The sequence below is a fragment of the Wasmannia auropunctata genome, unplaced genomic scaffold, assembly GCF_000956235.1.
Source record: "Wasmannia auropunctata unplaced genomic scaffold, wasmannia.A_1.0 LD336101.1, whole genome shotgun sequence".
NCBI classification, from domain to species: Eukaryota; Metazoa; Arthropoda; class Insecta; order Hymenoptera; family Formicidae; genus Wasmannia; species Wasmannia auropunctata.
In genome coordinates this window covers 2,739,277-2,753,145 of record NW_012026789.1, presented here as the reverse complement: position 1 = coordinate 2,753,145, position 13,869 = coordinate 2,739,277, and the positions used below count along the sequence as shown (strand labels likewise).

The 13,869-nt window shown below is 34.8% G+C and overlaps 2 protein-coding genes across 2 annotated transcripts in view; both read right to left on the bottom strand.

Annotated features, from left to right (window-relative positions):
- Positions 1–1,842: 1,842 nt before the first annotated feature.
- Positions 1,843–5,324, bottom strand: LOC105459180 (N-acetylneuraminate lyase-like). The gene is made up of 8 exons (XM_011704989.1): positions 5,217–5,324; positions 4,115–4,176; positions 3,949–4,019; positions 3,631–3,776; positions 3,375–3,543; positions 2,938–3,083; positions 2,170–2,341; positions 1,843–2,112 (listed from the first exon to the last, which is right to left on the bottom strand). The coding sequence occupies exons 1-8, from the start codon at positions 5,220–5,222 to the stop codon at positions 1,952–1,954; spliced, it is 933 nt and encodes a 310-aa protein (XP_011703291.1). The 5' UTR covers positions 5,223–5,324; the 3' UTR covers positions 1,843–1,951.
- A 601-nt stretch (positions 5,325–5,925) lies between these two features.
- LOC105459174 (1-phosphatidylinositol 4,5-bisphosphate phosphodiesterase epsilon-1-like) overlaps positions 5,926–13,869 on the bottom strand; it is a 126,318-nt gene continuing 118,374 nt past the window's right edge. Inside the window, exons 19-20 of the mRNA XM_011704975.1 lie at positions 13,438–13,761; positions 5,926–13,149 (exon numbers count right to left, since the gene is read on the bottom strand). Of these exons, the coding sequence (XP_011703277.1) occupies positions 11,637–13,149; positions 13,438–13,761 (1,837 nt within the window). The 3' untranslated portion in view covers positions 5,926–11,636. The remainder of the gene's footprint in view (positions 13,150–13,437; positions 13,762–13,869) is intronic.

Sequence of the window (13,869 nt, the reverse complement as noted above, 5' to 3'; positions counted from 1 at the left end):
ATTAAGAATAAAATTGTCAATATTTTTTATTATGGTATATGAAATATGTCCATAAAAATTCTAAAATTAGAAACATTAGAGTCCTAATTTTACTAATTTTCTATGTATTAATTTAAAATGTCTAACAAATATTGACATAATTAGTAAAAACATTATTAATATCTTATACAATATACTAAAAAAAGTTAAGCAATAAAACTCTGTATAAATATAATGACTAATCAAGAATCAAATTAGTTGTTTTGATGTAACAAAGAGGATACGGAATTGTATAACATCTAAGATTAAAAACAAAGTCTTAACCGTGATGCCGTTCATATACGATTTTGCCGAGATCTGAGATCTACCACACATTACATTTCTTCACGCGGTTCATTCTGGAGCCGATCGGGCAATTAAAATTACGCGAAAACCCCTTCATGTTTGATAGTGATCCACGAATGCGAAATTCGGATGGGCTATGGGAAGACGTTGTAATCTGTAGTTTCAGTGCTTCCGGCCGATCCTTGTTACGCCAACAATTGGCCGTCATGCTTACCCAGAACATCTGTTCTGGATATACGGCAACCCCGGCTTGTTTTGTTTAATCAATTCTTTGTACGCGTAATAGGCTGCCCTTATGCCGCTATTGTCCGCGATGTTCTCACCCTGTGGGTGTTTATCCCGTTTAACTGTAACAATATAACATATATTAATACGATAAAGTTTCAATCTAAAAAAATGTTTTTATATTATAATAATATAGTTAAAAAATATTTCAAAAAGCTTTTAAAAGGCCTAGCCAATAAGTCTTACGAAGTCTAACTCATATGGCTACTGCAGTTTTTTTCATATTTTATCGATATAATTATCTACTCATTATCAGATAGTACACAGAGTAAAAAAAATTTAGTCGTATATTAATTTAGTTATATGCCATCAATTTTAAGTTTATTTTTAGGTGCAAAGAATTCTTTTTCAGAATTGATAGAAAATGAAATCTTTTGCATCTAAAAATGAATTCAAAAATGATAATATACGATTGAATATATATATGAATAAATTTTTTTAAATCTCTGTGCTTTTTGGGATATTAATATGTGCTTTAACGGAATTGTTTCTAGTTACAATACTGTTTTCGATTAAATCGTACATCGCACTGACGATCATAGTCGACATTTTATGACTTATCCATTGTGTCTTATTCACTGGCAGTTTCAGTCTACTAAATAAGAAATTTCTATCAAAGGTAGACCCATTGAAAGGGCCCAAGAATGTTCCCTATATAATCGTCAGCGCTCAATTCAAGATTCTCATAAAATTTCGCTTGCAAATTTGAATTCCATGCATTAAACTATTAAAGATTATAAAAAACTACTCTTCTTTTCCAAAATGCAAATTTTTGTACTTTTCAAGATACAAGCAAATAAGTATAAAACAAAGATTATAAATCTTGTAATCAGTCGTAAATAATAAATGGTAAGAAGATAGAAATGGACTATTTTCTGTTGAAATACCGACATCGGCGATTTATTATAATTTTTTATGATATGCGACAGCAAAAAATAATTAATGTATAAAGCACTACTTAAAACAATTAATGAAGTAATGATACATAAGAATATTTGTCTTTTATAGTGCAAGTAATTATGAAGTTTATATGTATATACAATTTTTATGTGTATATACAATTAAAATTGTTAAAATTCTTGTTTCTGGCCTTTCAGTAACATATTTTAAGGTTTTAAAATTTTTTAATATGAAATATGTAAATACATATTTAAAAAAACTAACAAAATTATGACGGTAATATTAACTGATTTTTTGTGTTATAAATATTTATTTAAAAAAAACATTTTAATATTTATGTTTATAATTGGACAATTTATTGGAAAACCAGACATATAATACAATATAATACAATATAATAAAAGTTGTATAAATTATTATAAACTGGAGAAGGAAAATATTCTCAGTAATATTTAATGTTTGGCTGATACCCTGAGTTCGTTAAATCCTTTATCATAGTTTCTACAATCTCAGAAGAAATAGATTTGGATGATGCACGAGATAGCCCTACGTCAATGTCAGTAAGAAGAGCCATTGCTATTTTCATAGCCTGCACCCGATTACCTATAAATAATCAATTTTGAGTAATAATGCCTTGTCAGACGCAGAAATGATACTTACTATGTTTCATTATAGCAATTACAGCACTTGAAAGCTTTTCTTGCATATCTTTAGCTTTTAACATATCTCCATTTTTGCAAACAGCAAGGAGATCTAATACAAGTTCCGGAAACACATTTATGCTGCTTAATATGAAGGAATCTATTCCCAATGTATATGCGGCGTTTATTAACTATAGAGAATCAGATCAGATTGAATTTTCATTACATTGAAATAAAACGTATAAACTTATGTAAAAATAAACCAGAATATAGATAGTAACTACATAGTCAGTATAGAGTATAGAGTATAGAGAAAACAGTCTAAGAGCCAATCTTATCACCTCTGATTAGCTTGATTGGTTGATTACATTTAAAAACTGCCAATGGCAAAATTTAAAATTAATTGTCTCCAATCTAATTTCTTAATCATTTTAATTAAACGTATTACTTAATTATTAAGTAAAAATATTATATGTACATAAATAAATTTAATTATAAATATATTTATATATTCATATAAATAAATTATAATATGCGTCAAATAAGGAAAACATAAATAATAAATTGGTCTCCAGTTTTGCAGTTGGTTTTTTTTAAATGTAATCGATCGATTGAGCTAATCGAAGATGGTAAGACCAGTCCTAAGTCGGATATCAGATATCCATAGTTGACTGATCAATTACTATTTCTGGTTTATTAGAAAATAAAATAAACTCATGAAAAAGTAGAAATTCATGAAACGCTGATTACAAACCTTACGATTTACCTTAGCTTTTTATTTTATTACCTGATTATTGCCAAGAAAAATAGTATATTTTCCGTTATCGGCACGTAGGGCTTGCGCTCCCTCCTCCAAGTTAGCGCTCGTAAATTTTATACCCACAAATGAAGGTATTTTGTCACCAATTGATTCAAGGAATTGTCCCATGTGTACTACAAATTGTTTATGAATGATATTTAAGATTCAACACGTATATATATGTAAATGTGTATATAATTAAATATCAATCTCATCAATAATATCAATTGATGAGATTGATATTTAATTATTGTATACACTGATTTTATATCTAGACTGCGTTCGGTTTGTCACTTACAGTGCTTGTAAGCATCATTTATCCTTGTTTAACATTTGATACACAACAAGGATGATGCTGTGAGCGCTGTAAGCGTCAAAACTGCGAACGCAGCCCTAGTATGTTAAAATTATTAGAGGCCGCTTACTGTTAACATTAGTCATCACAGGAATATGGTAGTATAACAATGGTGTGTTTGGCGCTGCCTTGCCAATTATTTCCAAGTATTCAATCAGTTGTTTAGGAGTAGTAGGCTTGAAGTATAATTCTGGTAAGCAGAGTATAGAATCCACGCGTAGACCACTTGCGTGTTTTGCCTATGAATTATTTCCATTTTATTTTTTTATTCGCAGAAAGTGAAATAAATTTTACTCTTTGTGTATTATGTTAGTAATTACACCTACAAGTTCGATAACATCGGGAAGAGGTGCGCCTCCTACTTGAACCATCAAGTGTTGCTTTGTTTCTTTTACTGCTTCTATCCAGGTTTCGGCAACAAGTTTCCTTTCGGCAACAGACATTGACATTCCTTCACCATTTGTACCGTTAACTATAAAAAAAATGATATGACAGATGTGCAAGAAATTGCTATTTCAATTTAAAATAATTATTATATACTTTTTTTAAAATAATTTTTATGCCAAGATTTTTTAGCAGGAATTTTCCATGTTAAATATTATTAAAATAATTATAAATTATAATCGATATTGGAGCTAACTTACCAAGTATACCTTTGATTCCTTTTTTTGCTAGATATGTTGCATATTTTGGTATTACATCCAAATTAAGTGATCTATTAAGTAAATGGCAGTCATTATCATATTTAGTTCAAATTTATTTCAATTTAATTTTATTTGTTATTAAAGTTTATAAATACAAGTTAATTACCCATTATTACTGAAAGGAGTTAATACAGGAACAATGAGACCTCTGTAGGTGTACGACAATCGCTGCAATTATAAAATTAATTATCTACAATATTATAAAAAATTATACTTTATTTTATTTCTTATTTTTATTTATTTTAGCGATATATCATAAATATGTATAGAAATTATAATCTATTTTTGAGAATATTAATTTGCTTTGTACTTATTTGTTTTGTTCTGTATTTATTATAAATACAAATGTAGATTTCCAATTGTTTTGGATTCTAAAGAAATTGGACATTACGGCTTTTTAGATAAATTCCTATTTTTGATAAATATTTTTAACAAAAAATGAATATTTAACAAAGAAAACGCAATAAAATTTTTAAATTTTAATTTCTTAATTTTGAAAATTTAAATTTTCTCTTTATTTCTGTATTTTACTCTTTATAAGAAGGAAAGCTTTGAAACAAATTACAGTGGATCACTCTATTCTGAAACTGTCGAGATAAATTATTTATCTATTTTGGAATCTTTCGACAATTGATTTGCAATATATGAAAAAGTTTCTTTGTGGACATAACAATGTAGTTTTTATTCTAGAAAGGAAATACGAATTTTGGAATATTTTCCTAGAAACTTTTTTATGTAACTAAATACATTTAGTATATTATTATTTAATTAAAATTTTTAATGAATTATATATACTTATATATAAACATACTATTACGTTATATATCATTATTTTTTATTATATATATAACACAATATATAATAAGTTAGAATTAATTGTATATATTAAAAATTTTCTTTTATTTTTTTGTAATTGTTATCGTTTTCAATAGGGACTGATATTTTAATATATTGCGATTTTGAACATTCCGGAATATTTCGGACATAGCATGACTAGTGGCTTTAACTCAAAATTTCACGTGATGACAGCAGCGCGATCAATAACAAGTGTGACATATAGCTCAATAATTCCCTGTTCGACCATATTTTTTTTACTTTGTATAATTATACACGCGATGATAAGAGATCGAAGATTATATTTGTTTAAATATTTGTTTGATTGTATGACTATATTTATGCAATGAATATCATACTTGTCATATACTTACGGACATTGTGCTGTAAGCGCAATGGTAACGTAAAATCTTACGAGAGTGATGCAAAACGAACTAAACAGCGACCAGTAACTACGTAAATGTATACTTTCTCGAGTGCTGATAAGATAGATTGTCGTTTTGTTTGCAAAACGATAACATGCATATGCCAATGATAGAAATTCTGTTATATATATAAAAATCAAATAATTGACAATGTTTATAATACAAAATAAGCAATACAAGAATTTATGAAGATGTAGATTCTGATAACGGTATATAATTAGCCGTAACACAATAACAATTTCATTTTTAATTTTTAAATTGAGTAATGTTTTAGATTTTAATTAATTCTGTTTCTTTTATAAAATGTGTGATTAGAGCGCCTTATCAGAGAAAACATATGTCTGATTGTTATATCAGATAAATATTATCTAGTAAGACGTTAATCGTATATTTTATTAAAAAATTGTACTAACTGAAATCTAAAAATTTATTAAAATTAAAAGTACTTCAGAAACAGATCAGATTATAATTATATCGTTACACAAAGTCGCGTAATTTAAAAAATGTATTAAATTTGACTAATTAATTTAAAATACAAATTTTCCTTGTTATTCGATTATTTTAAAATTATGTAAAAATATCTCTCTTATATTTAAATTTGAATACGTGAGGAAGGGTGGAGGGAAAAATTTCTTGCTTAAAATGACACTGGCTAGAATTATTTATAAAAATGCTCTTTATGCTTATATATTTACATGTAGATTCTTTTTCTCAACAATGTCAATAGTATTAATATTTATTGTAATGATAAATTCGCTATAAGTTTCCAAGATGGTCGCATGCTTTTTTTTTCTTTTATTTAACGGGTATTACATGCTTCTCTTTGTTCTTCGAAATGAGAACGGAGGCTACTCGAGTGTTTACATAATAACGCCAAGAGAATTCTATTAATGTTAGCGGCTACTCATATAATGCTCGTCCTTTTTTTTTATTTCGTAATAATTGTCATTTAAATGTGACGAAATGCTACGGCATATTGTATGGCGTACTAGGAAAGAAGTTTTCTGCTTTAGCGGTAACATCTTTTTTTTTTACGTTTTGTCTTACAAATCTTTCATCGCCCATCTTACTCTTTAAGCATCGCGGCTTAATGGCGATTGTAATACATGGAATAGCACGTTACTTGATAATATCTCACAATAAAGTTTACAAAAAAATCTTTTTCCATTTTGACCAATCTATATCCGAAGAATTTTACAAAAAGTATATCTTTTTACGTGCACATATACAACGATTACACAACATTTTCGAAAATTTATACATTAACTGGAGGTCAAACGGAAAATATCACAAATGTTAATGGCGAAATTATATATAATACGGGATTAAACGGAGCAAGATCGGAATTTTTCAACAATCAATTGGAATTCAAAATACGTTTTCTGCAAGTACATCAAACGGCAGAGCGTTCTCTTCTGCATTTTTTCGTGCCGTTTCCAAGACGGTAAATTAATTATTGTAAGTAGTTGTAAATTGTATCCTAAAAATCATTGAACGAGATGAAGTTTTTAGAGAAGTAGGCAAGAAACGATTACGATTAACCTGGTATCCCTTCTCTCTGATAACTATATATATAGTCAATATTATTCGGCGATTTAACTAATTGCTGCATAGTTCGTTAAACTTGCATGTATAATTTTCTTTTCCGACGGTCATATAGCGATACTTGCACTGAGCCGGAGAAAGCCGTCGACGAGAGACGCGGGGCAGCGACCGCTTGCAAGATAAATGCGTTACGTATATGTGACAAAGTTCATAATTAAGCAAAAACGGGACATCTCGTGTCGCATCTGATCATTATCTCTCGGTGATCGACACACACCGTGCGAAGTCGGTGCCAGCCCGAGTGCGCGCGGCGAGACTACGTCTCTTAATTAATCAATTATATAAATTTTAATGAATCAATTCATCTCTTTCTCTCTCTTTCTCTCGCTCTCTTTTTTTAAATCGTTCCATCCTACAAACTATCGCATTTTTTTCGTCACGGTTAAGGATAATTCTTTCATTTTTTCTTCCTTTCTGACTCCGAAACGTGCAGTCATGCACGTAAAAATGCCGCTCGACGGCTCTTGGAGAATAACGCGTTTATGTACGTATATACATATATATACGATCATATTTATATGTATTACGCGCGTTTTTGTGTTTGCATATCAACGTAACAGCTACCGAAGAATCACGGATATGTACAACTAGAGATATGCCCGGCCGATGCGTTCAACTCACTTTGAATGATATACAATTCGCATGCATTAGATCTTAGAATAGAATTCTCTTGATAATTTCATGAATTAACGCTGGCGCGCGTGTTGAATTCTAGTCATTGTTTGAAATCTAGCATCAAGCATCGAGTGAAATTGCACTTTAATACTATAAGTAGAAGTTTAGCGTGAATTTTTATGTGAATTGTAGATCGCTTAAAGTGAGCCCCAGCATCCATTCATTCGGCCTTTTGCTCCTCGATTTTCTCGAGGTAATAATCTTCCGGTTTGTTTTCTGTCCTGCCCATCTCTCGTTCTTCGCGCTTCTTCCTTTCTCCTACCTTCATCGTGCGGTCCGCGCTCTCGACCGACGAAGAAAGCAAGGAGCCCTTAATACTGGTACCGTTTTACATTTAGGATCGGCCCCTGGGAGCTCGCACGGTAGTTTCCTTAATCAGAGTGGTCCCAAAAATATTAAGAAGTAATCGTTTCGCGTGTGCGCACCGCTCTTAATACGATAGTCACCTTTTAACTGACAATGAGTTCTTTGGAATCAGCCTCGAGAAAAGGGGATGACGGACGAAGGATTGAATTATCGTCGAGCACGGACGCCGTCGAACACGTTGTTGTATAGCGAAACAACATTGCGTTTTATATATCGACGAGCTTTTATGTTTTGCTTTATCTTACGCGAAAGTAAAATGTTTTATTCATTATTTTGAAATAAATTGTATCCAAAATTAGATAATAAATAATAATAATAATACTAAATGATAATAGATAATAAATATTTTATGTGCGTGTCGATGATAGCTATTAATGAAATGATTAAATTAAATAATCTGAAATGAATAGCATATTGTTATTATTTATCTCGTCGACGATTTTCGAATTTAATAAAGTTGAGGTAATCTAATTTTGCATATAATCCATATAACATTCTCGTAATTCGCAACTAAGCATTGAAGTTTGTTTACGTATTGTTTTAGTATCGAATTAAAGTCAAAGGGTTACATAATGGCAGCGAATTAATCATTGTAATTGATTTTATTTTATTGAGAAGCCTGTAAAATTATGATTTTACGGGGAACAATGTTGTTTGCCGAAGGCGTCCGTGCTTTTCGGAGGCGAATTGGTACGCAGTTTGCTGCGATATTCGGCGGCGGCACAACGACGAATGGTTACAACGATTGCAATCGAGATGCAACGCTTGATAGACACCGTCCTTTTACAATCGATGATTCTCTTGATACGGGGGTTTAGTCGGAGGTCCAAGGAGCGTCGAATATTAATTACAATAATTAATTAATTAACGTTATTAGTAGCCATTTTGTTCATTTTACTGCTATATACATAATGTTCCTTGAGGATGCTACACATTAGGTAAATACTGTTGCGGTGTACCGGGATGTACTTTGACCTCGCTTATCATTTAGTGTAAATTGCACGCGGTGATGAGAGTACGCATGCTTGTTGCGTTTGCCATATTGTTGCGCGATTTCACGATTTAGTCTTCCGTTAATATTTGAGAAATTTTACTGCATTGCAGTGTGTAAGGTGATCGAAAGAAAAGAACGGAGAAAAATGTATCTATAGATTTCCATATTACGGGATATTTTTCCCGAAGAAGAAATTTTAAAACATGTAAAAAAAAAGCTATTCCTATAAATACAAAAAAACTTTAAATTTAATTATTTTTTGTTATAGGCAACAAAAAATATATTTTAAAGAAATAGGTTTTATAATCATTTTACTAATCACTATTGTCAAATGCGTTGGTAGATAACGATCGTAAATTAGATGCTGGCCATCATGTATCTAAGAAGTACTTTACGATTGCGATCTAACGGTATTATAAATACAGTTGGTTTAAATCTTGTTTCTCTTCAGTGGATTGGATCTCTACAAATTGGACCGATCAGATTGTTTTTCTTTCTTTTCACGGCTAGCACAGATAGAACAACTTTTGGGAATGATGCATTGATGTTTCTCTTCCACGGAAATTACTCTATCAAATATTGTTCCTTTTATTTTATTTTTTTTATTTACTCAGAGATATGTGTAATTGGCCTGTATGTGTTTGTTTCTCGTTTCTTATCCCGTTTGTCTGCCTCGCCCATTTGGTCTCTCATGTGGATATGTGTGATTACGTATTTTCGGAGAGATGGAGGATAAGGAAGGAAGTGGTATCCAAAAATATACAGAGTCCCCAGTGACGTCGCGAAGCATTTTGGGGAATGATACGACTAGCGTATATCTCGCATATATTTTTCTCGCAACATTAAAAAATCCCGGCGTTTCCGTGCTTTCGTACAGCCTACAGATTCGTCTAAAAGGTCGGTCTGCAGAAGCCGTTTCGAAAAAATATAAAATATCTGGGACGATTCGGACGTGGAAGACGGAGAGAGGGGGGAGGGGCAAGGCTATCTCGCGACCTCACTGGCTTGCGACGTCAGATTCCATATTGTTTCCTCATTAATTAATTAATTAACGCTATTAGCGAAATTATTTTTCCATAAAATTAGGCTGTCGGTTTCGAGTGTGTGCTCGTCGACGCGCGAATGCTTTTGTCACGTGAAAAAATAATTGAATAGAGTGATAGCACATTCGGACGCGGTATTTTCCACTCCATCGACACTCCTTGGTCTCGTTTTTTTTTTTACAATCTACGTATACATACGCTCGCTAAAACAGTCAGGAGAGAGGGACGGTAATCGAGAATGCAACATCGATCTACCCTCTAGCGTTAACAATATATAGTAAATACGATCTTTAAGTAGCAACTCCCAATATACATTTTTACGATGCGCTCTCATTGGATTCTATACGCAAATTCCTTATCACATGGTCGACTAGACGCAGAAAGAAATTGTTTAACATTAATAGAGCGAACAAACAAAGTGCGATAACAGCGATATATAACTTTATTACAGAGCTCCCGCGCGAAGGCGTAACTCTCGTATCAATGGAAAAACCTCAGGTACGACGTAAAATGATAAAAATAATGCTTACGAATGACGAGAAGTCACATGAAGCTACGTAATTTCTTTGGAGATATATCGATATATCGATTTAGACGGAGGCGCGATATATATTTCAAACGGAAACACTGGTTCAAACTGGGAAGCACTTCCGATATACGTCTAAACATTACGAATGTGTCGCGGATCTAGAATCACTTAGAATCGTCGTTTGGCAAAATGTTTAGAGATCGCCCGGTACGATCTCCCTCCTTCCTTCGTTGTACAAAAATAATAAAATCAGGCGCGACGCGTGGCATTTACTAATTTTTCTTTCTTTTTCTTTTGACGCGCCAGCGCGTCTCTGTCGAACGCGGAAGTTACGTCATCCGTCTCTCGATCCGCGATCTGATACTAATTTACTGCCACGTAACGTAATCCAGTATGATGCTTATTGGCTTTCATGCGAACTTAAGGGGATTCAAGAATCGTCGCTTTGCCACTTAATGATTGTGCTATGTCGTTACTTCAGAGATATGCTATATACTTTTTAAAACTCTTTGAAAAATCTTTGAAAATGGCGGCGTAATAATTTTTCCATCTCAGTATCGTTCGATTTTCTTGGGAAAATTCATCGAAGTGTTGCTTTCTGCAGCGATGGTGATTTCGTTTATCCGATATTTTGCTCAAATAACACGGAGATAATCGCGTGCATAATCGAATTTAAGAATGTCATGCTGTTTTCCAGACATTAGATGTTTTCCAAAAAAAAATCATCCTATTCTTTTCTGAAGAAATCGATTCTTCCTTTTTTTTCTATTGCAAAGATCGTATTTTTTCTCGCGTAATGTCCCCACATGATCAATGATAAAAACACGCTATCTGATATTTCTGTAGTATCGCGATGGATATTTATCTATTCTGATCGTAACACACGCCTTGTCATTCGACTTAACGACTTACAGATTCTAACTTGTACGAGCGTCCGTGACGCTTGTGTTACATGAATTTTCGACAAAGTGAAATCTCTCGGTCCTCACAAGCTCCTCTTTCGTTTTGAGATCGCACCTCGACAGGATCGTCGGCATGGGAAACGTTTTCGCAAAGATCAGAGCTAGTCTTCTGATCACGGTATTTGGACTACAAGCTTACAGGTTACTTCTCCGAGCGGCGAGGATCGATGATATCGACGTCGCCCTTGATTGCCACTATGACTTCCAGCTCATTAGTTTCCTGAACGAGACCTTCTTCAGATGAAAAGCAGCATTCAGTATATCGGACTCGCGCGTATCTTCCCCGTCGGAGTGAACCTCCCGTCTACGTCCCGACATCATTAGCCGATGTCTCAGGCCTCTGGATGTGGGGTCCGACAGTGCTTCCGAAACAGGCACCTTTTCTTTGCTGGATCCTGGCAAGGACACCGATCTGCCGACGGAAAATCCCTTGCTGAGTCTATCGAGGGTCGCGGGCAGCAAGGTCCGCCTCGGTATGGCTTGTTCTCTTTCTCGGAGGATGAATCTGCCGAGAGTCTTCCAAAAGGCTTGCGTGGTGTAAACATTCTCGTCGTCGTTCAACACCCTCAACTGACGATTTCCGCTCCCGACAGCGCCCGCGCCGCCCCATTCCAGCTCCTCGACCAGGGCGAACTTGGCCGGGTTCTCCATTCTTCTGGCCTTTATCAGAGCTTGCGCCAGCACGTCCTGCGCCGAGCTGCTTATCGGTACCCGTAGAATCGCATAAGGGATCTCCGGTGAGACGTTGTAGATGCAGACCAGAAAGGTATCCGCCTCGTCCCATATGTGAGTGGATTGGTCCCTCGCGTTGGAATCGTTGAGCTTCGAGTGGCCGGCCGTGCTCCTGATGGAGGCGAGCCACGCTCTACTGCTCGGATCGTCGCCCACTCGCTTCAGCAGAAAGCGACCTTGCCCTTTCCAGAGAGCCTGCGCTTGAAGGGGATGCTCCGTGGGGTCCAGCACGCGTTGAGTCGGTAGCTCTTCCCTGTCCCTTTTCTCCCATCCGCGGGACACCTCCTCCACCAAAATGTACTCATCTACGTGATCCGGCGATATCCCGGCCTTTTGCAACGCCTGCAGCATCACCTCTTGTGTAGTACTCTCCTGGGTTACCTTCAGAATGGTGTACGGTTCGTCCGGTATCACGTGGTAGACCATCAAGAAGAACATTCGTCTCTTCAAGGTGACGCCACCAAGAGATCCGGGATCGACAGTACTCAGTTTCTCGGGCTCCTTGCTCGATGAGAGACGCTTGGACGACTCCTTATGATCGCGGCAGCAGGTGTTGTAGTCCAAGCTCTCCTCCTCCAAGCGGGAATAGATGAAGAGCGTGGAAAGGGCTAGCGGCTTGTTCTTGCAGGATCGTAATCGCACGTGTCGGTAGCCGGGCCGTAGACACTTGAGCGGTATTACACGTTGCGCGATCACGTGATGGGAGCTCGCCTCGATAACACCGAAACGCAGGAAGGCGAGATCCTTGAACATCACTTGGAAGCAGAATTTGTCGTTCCAGATGGGATTCAACGCATTGTTCTGGATCACCTTCGTTTTGTGCTTCGCGCAGTCGATCGGTATACCGACCAATTCGACCTCGACGTACGTGCTGGTGGCGAAGTTTGTAATTGAGACGTATTGTCCTGAGATTATTGATAGACTTAAATGCGCCGAATGTAGCCCGTCGAATTCCTTGTCCCAAGGGTTGAATCGCCTGTCAAAACATTGATTATTGTTCAAAAAAATTTTCGAAATAATATGTTTAATCATTCAGAAATAACTCGCTATTTAACTATTTTCTTTAAATATGAATATACACGTTCTATTATGGTAAAGATAAATCTTTATAACGTGTAATCAAAAGTAATCATTTAACAACTATTGCTTATAATTTTTAATTTTTAATCGATCTTTTAAGAAATATATACTACATTAATAATTGCATTATCATTGCTGCACAATTAGAAAATTTATAAGAAATACAATAGGACATGAGAATTACCTGTACATCATGTGTCCTTTATCCCACATCACCGAGGGTTTCCTAACGTATCCGCAATGACCACTTTGCTCGAACATGGCTGAATTCAGGTTTAAACCCGCGTCATCGGTTTGATAGTTTAACGCAACCATTTGGATTCCGAAAGCCCAAAATATAACAGGATTGAAATTTGTGGAATCAATACGCATCCCAGCGGGATACGTTCGAATGAGCTGAGTTTCGGCATGAGCGACCACGCCTAACGGCTGCTTCCTACAGATCTTCTTCGCCGAGCTCTCGTTCAGAGATGAACATTGAAAGCAGAGCGGCATTCCACGAGTGGATCTAATAACATAAGAGCAAAAAAATCCATACCATTATGTCTTTTATTTATAAAATCAGTACTCGTTAATTAATGCCGATTATAATACAGCCAAAAGTTTAAAACAAAAA